The 17,185-nt window shown below is 46.1% G+C and overlaps 1 protein-coding gene across 5 annotated transcripts in view; it reads right to left on the bottom strand.

Moving 5' to 3' along the window:
* Positions 1–17,185, bottom strand: part of NDRG2 (NDRG family member 2) — a 43,578-nt gene that overhangs the window by 15,029 nt on the left and 11,364 nt on the right. For 3 of the 5 annotated variants that reach the window (XM_033170864.1, XM_033170859.1, XM_033170860.1), the window contains exons 3-9: positions 16,308–16,352; positions 9,681–9,786; positions 6,930–7,050; positions 6,762–6,824; positions 4,854–4,914; positions 3,849–3,935; positions 2,399–2,455 (exon numbers count right to left, since the gene is read on the bottom strand). In XM_033170864.1, coding sequence (XP_033026755.1) covers positions 2,399–2,455; positions 3,849–3,935; positions 4,854–4,914; positions 6,762–6,824; positions 6,930–7,050; positions 9,681–9,786; positions 16,308–16,352 — 540 coding nt within the window. The remainder of the gene's footprint in view (positions 1–2,398; positions 2,456–3,848; positions 3,936–4,853; positions 4,915–6,761; positions 6,825–6,929; positions 7,051–9,680; positions 9,787–16,307; positions 16,353–17,185) is intronic. The other 2 variants (XM_033170862.1, XM_033170863.1) reach the window with 1 other exon arrangement.

Below are 17,185 nucleotides of genomic sequence, written 5' to 3'. Positions count from 1 at the left end.
CATGGATAACACAGGAGCCCCTCACGTTCTTCACTCAGACAAGGGAACTATGCCCGCATTTCCACACATAGAGCCATTTCCCCATATAATGGCTCAATGTTATTATTCTCTATTATATTTATATCCTGCCCTCTTTCCCGAAGGAGCCCAGGGTGGCAAACAACAAGTGACAAAACAAGAAAAATGTCTCTAAAAGCATCTTAAGAAATCATGAGGTAAAGTGAAGTGGTAGCCAGATGGCGGCTTTTGGAGAAAAAGACAGCTTCTCCACTGAAGCTAGAGGTCAAGTGGGAAGTTCTCCTGAGCAAGCCGTATTGAGAAGAGTGGGGGCTACCCGAGAGTGCCCACCCTTCATTTGAATGGTTCTTTTTCAGAAGAACAGAGGACATTCCATATTTTCTATCCCCTCTGCCCACTTATGTGCAGGCAGAAGCTATTCCACCCATTATTCTCTTTCTACAGTTTTGTGTACCCTTTCCATCTTTCTTCCCTCGGTTGTTTTCTCCACTTTTTAGAAATTTAGATTTTAGTTCCAGGTTTTTGGTCATAATGCTTTAAAAAAAAAAACCCGTTTGATAGCATTGATTCCCCAACCCCAACTGTAGTACTTATTACCAATATACCAGTCAACCTGAATACAAATGGAGTGGGGGTGGTACCTAACATTTAAATGTTGGAACGAAATAAATATATGTTGGCCTTTGGTTCACTGAACAGGTCTGGCGAGGCTGTTTTTTTTAAAAATAAGATGGAGATTTCTTCTTTTGTTTTATTACTCTGTAAAGTGACGTGCACAACAGTTATACGTGCAATTACTTTTGTTATTAAAATAAACACACCTGCATAAAACTCACAAATATTACAATCGGCGAGGTAATCGGGGAAATGCAAGCACTATAGAAAAATTACATAGTTTGGAATAAGGTGCAGGGTAAAGCACAACCATATAATTTCCTGGTAATTTTGCAAAACAAGAGAGAAAATACAGGTGAAACTCGAAAAATTAGAGTATCATGGAAAAGTCCATTTCTGTAAGCAATTGTTTTCATTAGCTACTGAAGTTTAATATATGAGATAGACTCATGACATGCAAAGTGAGATATGTCAAGCCTTTCTTTGTTATAATTGTGATGATTATGGCGTGCAGCCGATGAAAACCCCAAAGATGAAATTGTTAATTTGGGGTTCTCATCAGCTATACGCCATAATCATCACAATTATAACAAATAAAGGCTTGACATATCTCGCTTTGCATGTCATGAGTCTATCTCATATATTAGTTCCACCTTTTAAGTTGAATTACTGAAAGACATGAACCTTTCCACAATATTCTATTTTTTCGAGTTTCACCTGTAGTTGGAAAGATAATGTTGGGACACTGACGATGGAATACCTTCTGTACTGATGTGTGACTTGTTGCTGACATCATTTGCAGTGCCAGGTTGAAATTTTATTTACCCAGCCATTTTAGCAGTTCACATCGATTAGCCTGCCTTATTGTGTTAGCTGCTTCTATACTGACTCCATGAAACTGTCTTGTTGTTTTATTTAGGTTATAAAGGTGGCCAATTTTAACCGTGCTTATTATATACTGATGAAGAGCTGTCTATACAAATACGTGGTAATGTAAAGGTAAAGGTAAAGGGACCCCTGACCATCAGGTCCAGTCGTGTCCGACTCTGGGGCTGCGGCGCTCGTCTCGCTCTATAGGCCGAGGGAGCCACCGTTTGTCCGCAGACAGCTTCCGGGTCATGTGGCCAGCATGACAAAGCCGCTTCTGGCGAACCAGAGCAGCGCACGGAAACGCCGTTTACCTTCCCGCTGGAGCGGTCCCTATTTATCTACCTGCACTTTGACGTGCTTTCGAACTGCTAGGTGGGCAGGAGCTGGGACCGAGCAATGGGAGCTCACCCCGTGGCAGGGATTCGAACCGCCGACCTTCTGATCAACAAACCCTAGGCTCTGTGTTTTAACCCACAGCGCCACCTGGTACCCATATAATGTACATATAAGCAAAATGTGGATTTAAAGTAGGAAGTATATATACAAAAACAAGACACTATTTTTAAATCAATAATAATAATAAATCCATCAAGTTCTAAATCCATGAATTTTAAAGAATGGTTTCAGCTTGATCCCACACCAACCTTTGCCAGTCTGCTGTGCTGCAAAGGTTTTGGGCTACTGTTCCAATCCACTCCATGCAGCATGGCTGTGCTGAATGAGGCTGATAGGACTTGCAGTTCAAATAATCTGGAGGGTACCAGGTTGGCGAAGGCTCTCACATCACTAGAGAGCACCTTCCCAGACAGGGGGGCATCCCTGGTCCATTCTATCTCTGACACACTGCTCCCTGCACCAACTACTGTCGCCCTTCTCCCCTCCTGCACATGCTTACCTGGCTGAAGAGATGTTGCAGAATCATCTCAGAGTTGGAGGATGTGAGGCCAGTCAGCTGAAGAGAGAAACAGAATGAGATCAGAGGAGATGCAAAAGGAGACACTGGTTTGAATGGGCCAGATTGGCACCTGCATGAGAATTATGGGGATTGGCTTAATCCCCAGAGGGAAAGCAGAGATCTCTGGGAACCTATTGTCTTCTAGAGCTCAGACAGTACTCAAAGCTAAAATCTCTTTTCAGTTTCATCGTGGAACACGCAAAGCTTCTGAGTGAATTAAGTGCTTCTGAGCATATACAGAATGCATTTTCTCCCACTGCTGAACTACTGTATCCCACCTCTAAAAGTAATCGAGATCATGTGAGAGGCATAGCTTTTGAGCAAGCCACAGCCCCTGCATTTTTTCCCTTTAGAAATGAGCCTTTACCCTTCCTCTCTCCCAAGTTCCCAGAGCCAAAAATTGGGAAAGAGGAGGCTCGGCAGCAAGCTTAGCCAGGTGGTGCTACCTGGCCAGTTGTCTAAGCATCCTGCCCTTTAGGTAGTTTGGGGGAGGAGTAGGTTGCACATCTGGGTCTTCAATAAACTTGGGCCAAATGTGGAGCCATATAAACCCTTTTAAATTCTAGGAAATGTGCCAATTTATGTTTGCTTATATCCAAGTAGAAATGGAGGTTGCTTTCAGACAACCTGTTTATGGAGCACTCATTTTGGTTTGCTTGAACAAAGTTTGCGGGGAAGTGATTAGATGTCAAGCAACTGTTGAGCATTCATTTGTTTGTGGGGAGATTATACATCCCATCTAGTAACTGTTATTTTCCACTTTTCTTCTCATCACTTCCCTTTTTAAAAAAATTCAAATTAGTTTTCCAATATACCCAAATAATAGCCAAATTGTAACAATAACAATTCATTAAGCCACTCATCACTTTCTTTAGCACAAAATTTCTTTTCCTCCCCCCTGGAAATGGGCTTGTTGTGAAGGAGTGCCACTTTAATTTTATGACCTCAATTTGCTGGTATGTGGTTGAATCCCATCCGCAAAAGTGCAACAGTCTAGAAGTGCCTGCAGCTGAGAGGTTGATAGGCGGAAAAGAATTTCTGCTATCCAGATAGTGATGGGTAACTGGCACCAACACCAATGTTTATGGGCTTTTTTTGTTTTGTTTATTTGTCATTATAAACAGTCAAAGAATAGGTTGTGTTAGCTGTTTAAATTTGTAGAAATAAGAACGACGGCTCAAGCGCCCATTGGACCAGCTTGCCACAACTGTGGGCCTTTAGACTACAACTCCCATCATCCCAGCCAGCATAGCAATGGTCATGAATGATGGGAGCTTTAATCCAAAATATCTGGAGGACACCAGGTGAGCAAAGGCTGCATCAGACCCCTTCACTTCATCTACAATTGATTACTAGGCAGTAATAAGTCCCTTCACTTTCCCAGTCTCACCTTGTGAGCAGCCCAGTCCATCCAGCCCTTGGCATTGGGGTCAATGTTGACCAGAACCAAACCCTCCACGGTGTCTGCATGAGAGAGCTGTGGAAAATCATAATAACACTTATGACTAGTGGATAAAATGTTCACATGGCGCTCACCATACTGCTTATGTATAAGTTCAGGGACATAAAACAGAGGCTTCTCAGTGCCTGCAGAGGCAGCTGGCTGGCCTGGGAAGGAAATAAGATGTGGCATTTGCAGAACCTTTGGCCTGATCCAACAGGCTCTGCTTATGCTAAACTCCGCCCTCCCCTTTGGTTCTGGCTGAAGTGAGATCCGAACCAGAGCATTGCTTGTCCTCTCCTCCTCTTTGTCACACTAGCTCTCTTAAATAGCTTTTGACACATATTCGAGTTGCTGTGTGTACATTACTGCAGCAATCCCTACTGAAACCAGAGGGATAGGGTGGTGTGTTTGGAGCATCAGGCTAAGCCTGAGGTTCAAATCCCTGCTCAACCATGAAGTTCACTGGGTGACTTTGGGACATGTAGTCCCTCTCAGTCTAATCTACCTCACAGGTTGGTGTGAAGATAAAAATATTTTTTTTAAAAAAGGGAGCGGGGAGCACACATGCAGATCTGGCCTCTCTGAAACAAATCAGTCGATAACATCAGAACAAAGTTTCCCCATTCATCCTGTGGCAAAGTCTTGGCCTCTGAGAGAGAGCAGCTTATGTAATTTCACCACACGAGTTCATGCCTCCCTGGGATTTGAAACAGGAATTTCCTGTCTCCCAACTAATTTTCTTAATTACTGCAGCACATCACACTCACTGCAATCAAATGTTGGGCCCATCCTTCCTCTGTACTTCAGCTCAGGAAACAACCGAAACGTTGTTAATAGGGACACAGAAGTCAACTACTCTGCAGCCCTGCTACTTTCAGAGAGGTTCAAACTGGGCAAGGAGAACATTTACTTAATCCGACCACCACTCACGGCCCCCCCCCCCCCACTTACGCTGTAGCGTGCCAGGATGTAGGCACCAGCTCCGACTCCAATTCCGATGATGCTGGTGAAGCTAAAGGAGGGAGAAAGAGGCCAGTTTCAAAATCCGCAAAGGAGCAGGAACTGCCTGGCACTTTTATGGCGCTTGGGAGCACAAGTGGGCCCCAGCCATTTGCTTATCCTGTGCCTTTAGAAGTTTCTCTAAAGTGAACACTTCGAAATGGCACAGACTGTGTGCCTCATGTTTTCACGGCCCCCCAGGCTCCAATTCCCTTCCCCCTCTCTTTCTCTTTCTCCCACGTGTTAAGTGTGTGTTCAGCTAGCTATCTATATTTATCTATCACATATAAAGTGTATGTGTGTATATGTGTGTGTGTGTGTGTGTATGTATACACACACACACACACACACACACACATATATATATATATACACATATACACACACACACACACACACACACACACACACACATATACACACATACACACACACACCGAATACAGTCGTACCTCAGGTTACATCTGCTTCAGCTTACGTATTTTCAGCTTACGTAGTCTGGTAACCCAGAAGTGTTTTTTGCCGTGTGGATGCTTCTGCGCATGTCAGGGCGGTCTGCACATAAGCACGATATCACTCTTTGCGCATGCGCAAAAGGGACGCTTGGGTTACGTACTTTTCGGGGTGCGAACGGCACCCCGGAACGGATCGGGTACGTAACCTGAGGTACCACTGTATAACACATCATGATGAAAAGGTGGGAAGCCTAGGCCACAATCACTCTGTTAGTGTTTAAGATGCCAAAAGACTCTTGCGTTTCCTGTAACAGACACACGTGGCTGGCTATCCCTCTGGAAGAATGATAATAATAGGAAATATCCAAGAAGGAGTCTTACTTTGGTAGGCTTAGAAGAAGGGGCGGAGTTTCCCATGTTTACCTCCAGGGTGTTAGGAATAGGCAGGAAACAGCTGGGGGGGGCCAGGAGATTTGTTCCCCCCCCCCGGATTGAGAGTACAAAGGAGAACTGAGAGGAGGGGGTTTCCAATGCTTATCCTTAGCTCCTCAGGGTTTCATGGAACTAGGAACTAGTGAAGAGTCTAGGTTTTAAGCATTAAAATGAGGAATACTTGGAGCCAGGGCTCCTGGACTGTGTTCCCAGGTTTTGGAGAGCTATGGGGTCTGGGGAATGGAGGGGGAAAAGGGATATGGAGCAAGTTTGGAGTTTAAACCCCTGGCTGGTGGTGACTGGAAGGGAGAGAGAAAAGTCTCTAAATTAATAAGCCGGATGGGAAAATAAACCTGTGGTTGCTAAATCTATGTTCTCAGGCTGTTGGTTGCATGAAACATATTTTACTATAATGCGGGGTATATAAGCAAGCCAGAAACCAACAAATTAAGCCCTTATTGGTAAATTTTCCTGGAAACTCTGATATCCTTTATCTCAAGTATCTCCTTGAAGATAAGAAAACTGATATAACCCTGGCTGTGGCAAAATTTTCTTTCGTGGGTAGTAAGAATTAGAAATCAACATGTATTGGATAAAACACAGTGACTGCCTAGTAATGCCTTTTCTGTATTTCTGCTGTACTTTGCTTTTGAAACTGTTTTTGCGGGTCTTTGGGCCGTGATAAAGAATGTGTGTGAGCTAAATTCCTGCCTGCCTAACATCTGTGAGACGCACTGAACCCCTTTCAGGGAATGAAGTAGAAACCGAACCAACAGGTTAGGAGGTAGTAGAACCTTCCAGGTTTTAACCCTGCCCCCAAGCCGTTTCTGTGCTTTGTTTTGTTTGATTGATGTGAATGCAAGGCTGTGCCTATTCTGATTTTACACTCCAGGGCAAAGAGAAGGCTGGCGGGTGACCCCGTCGCAGGTTGTTGTCGCAACCCACCCACTCGTGTGGCCTCGCCCCGACTCACTTCACATATTGCAAGATGCATGGGATCATGTCAGCCAGCTGGTCCAGCGAGGGATACTGATACCTAGGAAGACAGCAGAGAGCAGGGGCTGTGTTAGACTGCTAGACTGTTGTCCCCATCACACCCAACGATGCGGGTGGGGGCAGGAATGGAGGCTGCAAGGCTCACCCCAGAGGGAAGGCCGGGGCCCCCTCCTCCATGCCAGGCGCGTCCACATGTATCACCACGAAGTTCTTTATGATCTCTTGCATGTCCTCAAAGTGGAAGAGGGTGTCGAAGCACGAAAGATCTGGGGTGGGGGTGGGGAGACAGAAGAAGTGGGTGTCAGGCTGCAGAAGGCCAAGCGGTAGTGCCGTCAAGACTGGCGAGCTGCAAATCAAGACAGCAGCTGCCATCTTGCTCCAGGAGTCAGTAAACAGGGCAGCAAACTGACGGTTGTTGTTTTTTTTTTTTACACTGGAAGGTGCTATTTGGGTACCTCACCTTACCATGCAAGCCTATGCAAGTTTACAGTTGTACCTTGGTTGTCGAACGCCTTGGTACTCGGACGTTTTGGCTCCTGAATGTTGCAAACCCAGAGGTGAGTGTTCCGGTTTGCAAATGTTTTTTGGAAGCCGAATATCCGACACAGCTTCCGATTGAGTGCGGGAAGCTCCTGCAGCCAAGCGAAAGCAGTGCCTTGGTTTTCGAACTGTTCCGGGAGTTGAACAGACTCCAGGAACGGATTAAGTTCGACAGTCAAGGTACCACTGTACTCACAAGTGAATCCCACTGTGTTCAGTGAGGCTTTTTCCCCAGTCTAAGGGCTGCAGTCTAAGGGATCAAAATGTCTTCAGCTGGCCTGGCAAAAGAGCAAGAGATGGGGGCATTCAGACAAGCAAGCAACCTTGAATAGGAGAGAGCTCCTATGTTCTCATTCACAAGGGTGAAAGCTTTTGCAGAGAAGGAGAGCTAGACTTCTCCCACCTGGTGCCCTCCAGATGTTTTGGAGTACAACTCCCATCAGCCCCAGCCAGCACAGCCATGCTGGCTGGGGCTGATGGGACTTGCAGGAAGGCACCATGATGGGAAAGGCTGGTCTAGATGCTTTCAAAACCAGGAGATGATTGGCCTTAAAGGATGGCGGGAAATTCTGGAACAGAGCGCAGATCACTTGGGAAACATTCAAGATAAACAGGACAATGTTTAAAATTTCAAATTAAAGTTTTAGAATGGAATCTGGCAATTCTAATGTCAAGGTATAAATCCACTTAAAAAAAAGAGAGTTAGGGAATAAAAAGCAGGCCTTTGGGGAGGTATGAGAAAGTAGACAAGAGTGCACCAAAATGCCAAGCTGCATGACTGAAAGCTTTTCTCCAGTTTTTTTCTTCTTAGCAGTGATAGTTTAAATGGGCCCTTGGCTGTGGAAAGAATGCAAGACAACCCATGTTTCTTTCACACTCACAACCCAGTGAGGAAGACCGCTATCACTCCTGTTTTCTAGGATGGGAACCAAGGACTTGGCTAGACGTTAAACTCACCCTGAGGGAGCAGGCTCCACCATTCCATGGGGAATTTTGGAGACTCCCTCGCAGACCAGCATAAATGGTTAGTGGGAATAAAAATGTCACACGTGCTGGAGGAGGCTCTGCTGGCTGCATTTCTCTGCCCCTTGTTTATCTCCCCTACTTGGTGGCTATTTTTCTCTAGGAGTTGGAAGGGAGAGTAGTTGGGGAAATTAGCTGCTGAAGATAAGGTTGAGATAAACAACCAAGCAAGAACGAAAGCCAGCAGTTCCTCCTCCCCTGGATGAGTGTTTTCTATCTCCTCCAGCTTTCAATGCCTGTTGCAGAAAGCAGAAGGAAGGCAGGCAGGCGGGTGGGTGGGTGGGAAACTTCAGAGACAGCAGCAGTCAGATGCCTGCAGCCAGACTCTGAGGCAGAGCGACCAACTTGCTTGAGAGTCGACCACCGAGCAAGCCCACAACGCAAACTCGAGCATCGTATTCTGGTATTCTAGAACAGGAGAGCGGAAACATACCCACAGATGTCTCTCCTCACACCCCCACCCTCAAGCAACCCAAAGGCATGAACAGAGTTCAGGGACATATTCCAGCCAGGCAACAACTTTCAAGGACAGTGGTGAGGGGAGTGGCCGAAGAGAGGTGTGGTCTGGGGAGAGAATCCTGAGGGGCTGTATTCGCCCCCCCCCTTTGGGCCTGAGGGTCCCCCTCCCTCCTCTACATTGTTAGGAAGTGTTCGTTCTTCGTCCTCAAGCAGCTGTGGTAGGATTGATTGTGATGGGTGGGGTAGAAATCAGTGAGCAAAGGCTTTTGATTCCCCATTGTTCAAGAATGGTGTCCACAAATGGCTCTTCCTCCCTACATTTACCTGTTAGAATTTCTGATCCACACTAACGTAGATGTAGGTTTTTGCTTGTACATGAAGGTCTTCCCAATGTTTTGTTCACAGGGGGCAGCAGGTACCTGGCTCCAGCCTCCAAATAGGCATTGACATCTGTTTATAGTATTTTCCAAATAGGCCTTTGTATTTTGTACTTGATTGGTGGATCTTGGGGTTGTAGCCTGATGTTAGCCCACACCAACGGTACAGGGTGAGTCTTTTAAAAGAGGCCCCGTGGAACATGTGTACTCTATATCCACAGGGCTTCTTTTATAGGACTCACCCTGTACCAAGGAACCTCCACAAAATAGGAGACCCAGTGTGTGTGTTGCATAGGTGTGAATATGTGTTGGGAATTCCTGACCCCCCAAACCAAAAAGTTCATGGGATTTTTCAGAATTACAAGATCCTTGAAGCAAACGTTCTATGAACTGGACTGTAGGGCAAATTGCCAAGTTCTCTCTTGGAGTTGCACCGGTCGGAAAACCCCCAACCTCCCCTCCCTCCTGCCCCAACCAAGTGGGTGCTCCAGTCTTACGGTTTTGTCCCACATCATGGTAGGTGAGGATGGCTGGACGTTTGGGCTTGGGTGTCCCATGGATGGTGATTGTCACAACCCCATAAGGAGTCTCCACTGTGTGTTTCTGTGGAAGGGGGAAAAGAGAGAGAGATAGAAAGAAAGAAAGAGGGGTGAGCAAACGTGACATCACAGGGCTAGACCATAAACCAGTACGGACAACCATAACCAGACTTATGCTGAGTGCATGGAGGGAGAAGTCAGGTCATAAGTGCTGGTGGCCCCATCTCTGACTTCTGTGCTTAGATGGTTCCTTGTAACACGTAAACTGATTGTGTATGTGTGAGCTTCCTCTGTGAAATCTGGCATCCAGCTAAATGCATGTGTTGCACCTCACATGTTCATAAAGATTTTGCACGCACAGATTCTATGTACAAGGCACAATCAACATGGGGGTGGGGAGGGAGCTGGTTGCTGTGATCCTAGTCCCTCCCCCCCTTTCCAGGCTTCCAGTGTATCTTGATCATAGCAGCTGTCTGCACAGAAAACATACAGTGCATGAGTAAAGACGTAGGTTCAACCCTACTTTGTTTGCACTTTTTAAATTAGGATGCCTCAAGGGACAGGGTTGAGACTGGGTTCAGAGACAGCAGAGAAATGGGCCAAGTCAAAACACCACTCAGGGCCCAGTCAGTTGTTGCTTTCCCATACACCTGAGGTTGTGTGTGGTGTGTGGTTAATAAATAAGGAGTGGGAAATGAAAATTACATGCGCACACACAAAACTGGATATTTTCACTTATTTTGCACAGTTTATTCTACTTATGCTAGTTATGGGGTGGTGAAAATTTACTATGCCCATCCCGGCTGCTGGAACTTGTGCTCAGAACTTGAGTCCCCAGCATTGCCAACAATGCACAGCAATATATAATCACCAGGTGGACCTTATCACAGTATGGAGATAAAACATTATCCCCCTTCTATTTTCTGCACATCATGGTACTGTTAAAGACCCAGCTACCAGTGTGATTAAAAAAAAAGATAATATTCTTCTCTTCTATTCCACCACCCTCAGCTTCTGATTTTCTGACGTTTCTATTTTCATGCCTATCTTCACAACCTTGAGGACTAGAACCTTGGTGTTTCTTTTAAAGAAGACTCTGATTCATGGGATACTCACTTTTGTTGCCCTGCCCAAGTACCCTACAAGACCATCAAGATCACTAGTTGCTTACTTTGTCCCTACAACTACTTAAAGACAACTCTCTGTTTTTTGAACTGTAGATTAAAATCAGCAGCCCTTCCAAGGCTCTCGAGATAAAATTGAGAATAGTAGCCAAACCATGGTTTAAATATGAGTTAGGAATCAAACGCAGAACATGTTGTTTATATGGTAAAGCCCAGTCCAGGAATATGCCAAATAAGATAATTTGTAGCTTTGAGTATACAGGATTCATTTTCTTCTCATCCCAATTTGCAATTTTATGAAATGACCTATATTATAATCTGCTTTCTTCTGTGCTTTTTTTCTTAATGTACAAGTCATCTCCAAGCCATGTTGTAATCTTGAAATACATCTGAAGCGTGTGCAAGGTCAGGCGGTATGACTCATAAGTGAAGACTATGCTGGCACTCGCTGCCTTAAAAACGAAACACTGCCCACAACATTCCAGAACAAGTGCAGAATTCAGTGTCAGAGAACTGATCGTCTCCACCTTATCTTTCCCATGATGCACTGGGAGAAACCTGGGCCAATATTCAAAACAATGACATTTCTTCTCTCTCTCTCTCTCTCTCTCTCTCTCTCTCTCTCTCTCTCTCAAAGTTCCTTGTTTATTCTACAAGCCCTTCCAGCTAAGGCTTTCTCTTATAGCACACAAGGGAACTCAATGTATTCAAAAGCAATTGGACACTCAGAGAAAGGTTGAGTGATTTGGCACCCGCAGATATTCCTTTCCAGAAAGGCAATAACACAGGCGTGAAAAGGGTAAAAGGTGGAGATGAAAGAAACAGTTCAGAAGAAAGGCAAGCGACCGCGAGCCTAGATTTAAGACTTGCTGGCAAGGCTGCCTGCCACAAGCCCAAAGCGGGAAGTGGTGACTAATGGTTACAGATGATAGTCCAGGACAGCACCCACCGAGCCAAACAGAGGCCACCAGCCATGCATTGTGGCTTGCCAGGAAGGTTGTTTGCTGAACTCGGAGTACTGTATTCAGGTCCTACACAAGCCCTATTCAGGCGTTCTCCTTGTCCCGAGACCACATGCGCAGGGGAAGAAGAGTGCTAGCTCCCTCAACCCATCCCATGGGGGTCAAGTGAGACAGAAGCAAAGATTTAGTTGGAGGGCTAACTTTTGAAGCAGGAAGTCTTCTCTGCTCATGCACTGTTCCTGGCATACAGCACAGCCCCGTGACATCAGGTTCTGCATCCCGAAGAGAAGCTATCCCTCCAACTCATGGAGAATGACAGGGATGCGAATGGGGGGGGGGAGCTGTCCTTGCCTTCCCCCTCTCACAATGATTAAACACAACAGGAGAATGCCTGAATGAAGCCCCTGTTGGTGTACAAACTGTGGGAGGCAACTAACAGGCACGTCTAATGGGGTTATATACAGCTCCCTGGTAGGACTCTTAATACAGTCCTGCAGCAGGGTTTCTACTAAGCCAGGGGTGAGGAACTTATTTTAGCCTGAGGGTCACATCCATTTCTAGGCAACATCAGGTGGTAGTGGCAGTGCAGGCAAAAGCGGGCAGGATGACAAATGTTAACTTACTCACACACCCCTCTCCATCCTCCATCCAGGCACGGGAAATAAGGATTAGAAGAGTTTGGGGGCACGTTCTAGCCAGGCAAAAACACTCAAGCAAAGGAGCCGGTGAAACATTGCCTGTGAGGAACAAGAGTCCCAAAAGTCAGACAGAAAGGCCTGGAGGCGGTTCCTGGACCTTAGGCTTCCCATTCCTGTCCTATGCCAAGGGAACATGGCAGAATGGAGGTCTGGCTTATACTTAAGGGTAAAACATGTAGAGAACGGACTGTGCCTAAACACAACATACTTGGCAGCTTCTGTAGTTTTGCAAACCCAGGCAGGAAGTCAAAAGAGGAAATCCCTTGTGGGCTGCTGCTGCTGCTGCAGAAAAGTGTTGGGCTGTGTTTGGCTTGGTGGGTTTTCGGTCATGGTACAAAGGCAGACATTGCTCCTGTGTCTTTAACAGCTGTGTGGGGCTGAGGAATAACGCCAGTGCAGGATTGCGCAAAATGGTACCAGCTGACAATACACAGAGGCCTCTTCCCTTTTTGCATCTGGTCACTCAACTAGCCATAAACCCCTTGGGAAGTTTTTGCTTCATCTATGTCAGCACACCAGCTACTGTTGTTTATTGCAGCCTAATCTAATCTTACATTTTCTTATCTACTCTCCTGCATTCTGATTTGTTTTATGGGTTGTAGTTTTATTGCTTTTGTGTTGACTTTGGATGATTTGGCACCTGTGTGCATGCTTGTGTTCCCAAAAACATTTCAATAGAAATATTGCGATTAATACAGCAGTGTGGTGGAACAGGGAGGGGCAGGGATGTTGGCGTCATCTCTGGGGGCGGGGCGGGCGTTACTTGCCAATTATTTATGTGCCAAAAATTAAGCTTAACTCAAAGAGAAACCCACCCAAATAAACTAAACAGACGAAGAGGGAGGTAGCCACAGCAAGCATAGCTAAGAGGCTAAAAGCGGCACTTTTATTTCTGAAAAAAATTCCCAGATCCCTATATCACGACCAACCAAAATGCCACAAAATACTGACCAAGACTTTGGGCCCACCCAAACTGTTCAAAGTGGGGGATGTGTTGAGGGGGGGGGGATGTTGTCAAAAGTTTTTCTTCTTTTGTATAGGCTTAGGAGGGGCTTGGCTATCAGGGCTGTCATGAAGAGTGCACGGACACCAGCATTTACCCACTACACCACTGAATGAATGATCAAATCAATAAACAAGGTGGAACTGCAACAAAATTTTGCAGTACATCCTCCTCCTGACTCCCTGACGGCTTGGGCTGCTTTATTATTATTATTATTTTGGTCCATCTAGGTTGTCTTTTTCTCTTTATTTTTTTGGTCCAACTGGGTTTTGTTTCGTTCCTCTAAAATATATTTTTGGAGTTGGGAAAACACCAGGGCTACCAATACTGCCCCTCCTGCTACTCAGCAACCTCATTTTGGCTCCATTTTTCTTGGCACACCCCACCTCCGTTCAGAGGGAGCAATAAATAAAGCTATACTTGTCACCCACCAAGTGCAGCTTAGAATCCTAACAGCTGGTAAGGTCTGGAAGCCAAGCCTCCAGGAGTCTGGCTCTAGCTCTGGGATGAAATGCGAATAAAGTTTAAGAATTTGACCTGTCCAGGGCTGCTGGGTGGTCTTGGACATACCTAAGTTTCCTGAGCTTTAGTTCCTCGTTTGGAAAATGGGCACAAGGATGACTTACCTTGCGTGTGGGCGGACTGGTGCAATAAGATTTTTTGCAATCGGGAAGAGCAGCTATTATTTGGCATTTCCATTATGTTAAAGGCTTGCCTCTTTCCGTTTACACCTGCTGTGTCACCAAACCTCGTAATAACCCTATAATTATATTTTCCTATTTTACCAAATGGGACTTTGCCTTGCCTAATACTGATCAATGAGGTCATGACTAAACAGGTAAGAGTTGCCACCTTTTTTAGCCGGATGACGGGCAGGGATTTCAACAGGTGCAGCTTTCCTCAACATGGTGGTGCTGACAGAACTTGTCCCAGCTGCTCCTGCAGTTTTGAAAGCAGCTTGATTTACAGAAGTCAGCAGGTAAAGCTTTTAATAACATAAGGGATGTTATAATTTTATAATGGACTTTTAATAATTTTTGTAATTTATTATTTGTACCCTGCCCATTTGGCTGGGTTCCCCCAGCCACTCTGGGCAGCTTCCAACAAAGGTTAAAAATACATTAAAATGTCACACATTAAGAACTTCCCTAAACAGGGCTGCCCATTAAAGGCATAGGAGCAGGGATATTTCTAAGAGCTGGCAACCCAAGTGATGGAATAAGCTGCAGATGTTGAAGTTCTGCACATCCCACAGCCATTTAAGGCCAGAGAGTGGAAGCAAGGATGGTAGAAGCTTTAATTCAAGCCCACCATGGTCCTGGCACTGACCGAGGAACTGACTGGTAGATGGCATGTAAGAATAGTGTTAGCCTGCTGGAGTTGGCAAAGGTGCCTCCTATATATCCCGAAGACAAGGAACAAGAAACAGGCTGGGCCAGAGCCAAGATTCCATGGGAGAGCTGTTGTGCATTTAATGATTATATAATGGAGAAATTAAAGGTGGCCCATTGCGAGATCTTGTGCACGGCACGCAAGAGGTCTTTTGAATCTCCAAGTAAGGCTAGGAAAGACCCCTGCCTGGGGCCCTGCAGAGCATAGTCAGCAAGCATAGGCAATAAGAAAGCTAGATAGACCAGTGGACTGACACACTCTAAGGCAGTCCTCTGTTTCAGTTTGACAGAGGCATCTTTTCTCAGCGTACAGAGAAAGGTGGCAACCTCAGAAGTGCCCTCAGCTCCTGCTCACAAGGTCTTAAGTTGGTTACGCAGAGGTCATGACTCCATTATCTGTTTACGTTAGATGTGGGGAACCTTTGACCCTCCAGATGTTGCAGAACTACAACTCCTGTCTTCCCTGGCCATTGGCTACGCTTGCCGGGGCTGATGGGAGTTGTAGTGCTGCAACATCTGGAGGGCCAAAGGTTCCCAACACCTGGCTTACACTGACTTGCTAAATAAACTCTGGGGATGTGGACCCTCCAGAAGGACTCCAACTCCCACCAGCCCTGACCAGCATGGCCAGTGGTCAGAGGTGATGGGAGTTGGGGGCCCAACAAGAACTTGAAGGCCACAGCCTCTCCATCCTTGTGCTGAAAGCTCACCCTTCCTTCACAGACTGGGGCTGCTGCTTCTCCCTCAAGAAGGACTCAGTGTCTTATCCCAGAGTAGCAAATCAACAGGAGTTGTTGGAAGGAATTCAACAGGAGTAGAACCAGGGGCGCCAATTATAGGGGGCTCTGGGTGCCTGAGAACCCACAAAAAAATTGTTGTGGGTGCTCAGCACCCAACCGCAGAACCTCCAACGCAACCTCTGGTGCCTTGAAAGCACCGGAAGTCATGTCCAAGGTCTTGTGAGACCTCGGTGATGCTGTCTAAAGCCTTGCGAGACCTTGGTACCCGACTTCTGGTGGCACCGGAAGTTGGGTTCCGAGACTTCGCAAGACCTCGGACAGCATCTTTGAGGCCTTGCCACCAGAAGTCAGGTTCTGAGGCAGGAGCATATGTGACATCACGGGCACCCATAACTTTGGGCCCAAGTTGGCTCCCCTGGGTAGAATTCTGAAACTCCAGGCTAAGGGAAAGGTGCACTTGCAAGATTTCTGCTCAGTCAACCAGGCAGCAACTGCAATGCTTGGATGTACAGTATACCCAGCGTGGATGGAACAAGGAGAGAAGGAACGATCACTGAGGGGTTAACATAGCTTCTTTCTGTTTGGCATTTTTGGCATCGGGGCATTCTGCAGGGTTCGGGGCACCAGTTCTGTCCCCGTGAACAAGAGGGGAAGGGGTGGTGATTACCTGGCCTTGTTCCTGCAGGAGTTTGGCTGCTATCAGTTCAGCATCCTAGAACACAGAGAGAGAGAGAAAGAGAAAGGAGGGGGGAAGACAGACAGAAGGAGAACGCAGGGTGGGAAGTAAGTGAGGAAAAAGAATCAGAGTTATGGGAATAGGGGAGGGGAGGGGGCAGAGACTCCCTGCAATTGATACGGGCCCTTTTTACCGGCACGGGCAATGAGCAGACATTGAGCAAAACTGGACTAACCAGAAATCTAACTGCACTCTAGAGCTGTAATGCTAAGGGTTCAACCTGCTTCCTTACATCCTTCCTGATAAATGATGCATTGCTTAGCTGAAGTCATACTGTGTCTTTGGGGAAAGGCAAAGGCCTGCTCCCTACCCAAGCTTCCCCAAAGAAACTAGCCATTTAGACTGTACAGTCCACCAGAGCAGTCCTGCCACATATCCCAGGACTTCTATGATTAAGCATATGACTTCCTGGGAACATTTGCACACCCACCCACACCTTACTTAACCCAGATGATTTCACAGTTTTGAGATCAGTTGCTGGGAAGTGATTAGCACCTGAGTAAAAAGGAATTAACTTGACTGCACAGGCCCTTGCAAAGGCTGAGTTGCTTTTGCATGGAACACAAGCTTGGGGGCGGGGGAGATCCTTTGTTGACAGCACCCCTAAGTATTGAGTACGACAAAGTAGATAGCGCCAAGGCATTTAGATATAAAGCAACCCGTTGATTGTATAAATCAATGGTTTGATTTCTATCCAAATACACTCTGTGGCTTATTAAAACAGATACAGCATCATCTCTTCGGTCAGGTCAAACTCTGTTGTCTCCGAGAATTAAAATAAGTGGTCTAGGGGTTCCATTCACCTAACT

The sequence above is a fragment of the Lacerta agilis genome, chromosome 14 (assembly GCF_009819535.1).
Source record: "Lacerta agilis isolate rLacAgi1 chromosome 14, rLacAgi1.pri, whole genome shotgun sequence".
Taxonomy (NCBI): Eukaryota; Metazoa; Chordata; class Lepidosauria; order Squamata; family Lacertidae; genus Lacerta; species Lacerta agilis.
Note: the sequence above shows the minus strand (reverse complement) of the source record. Positions and strands in the feature narration are given on the sequence as shown.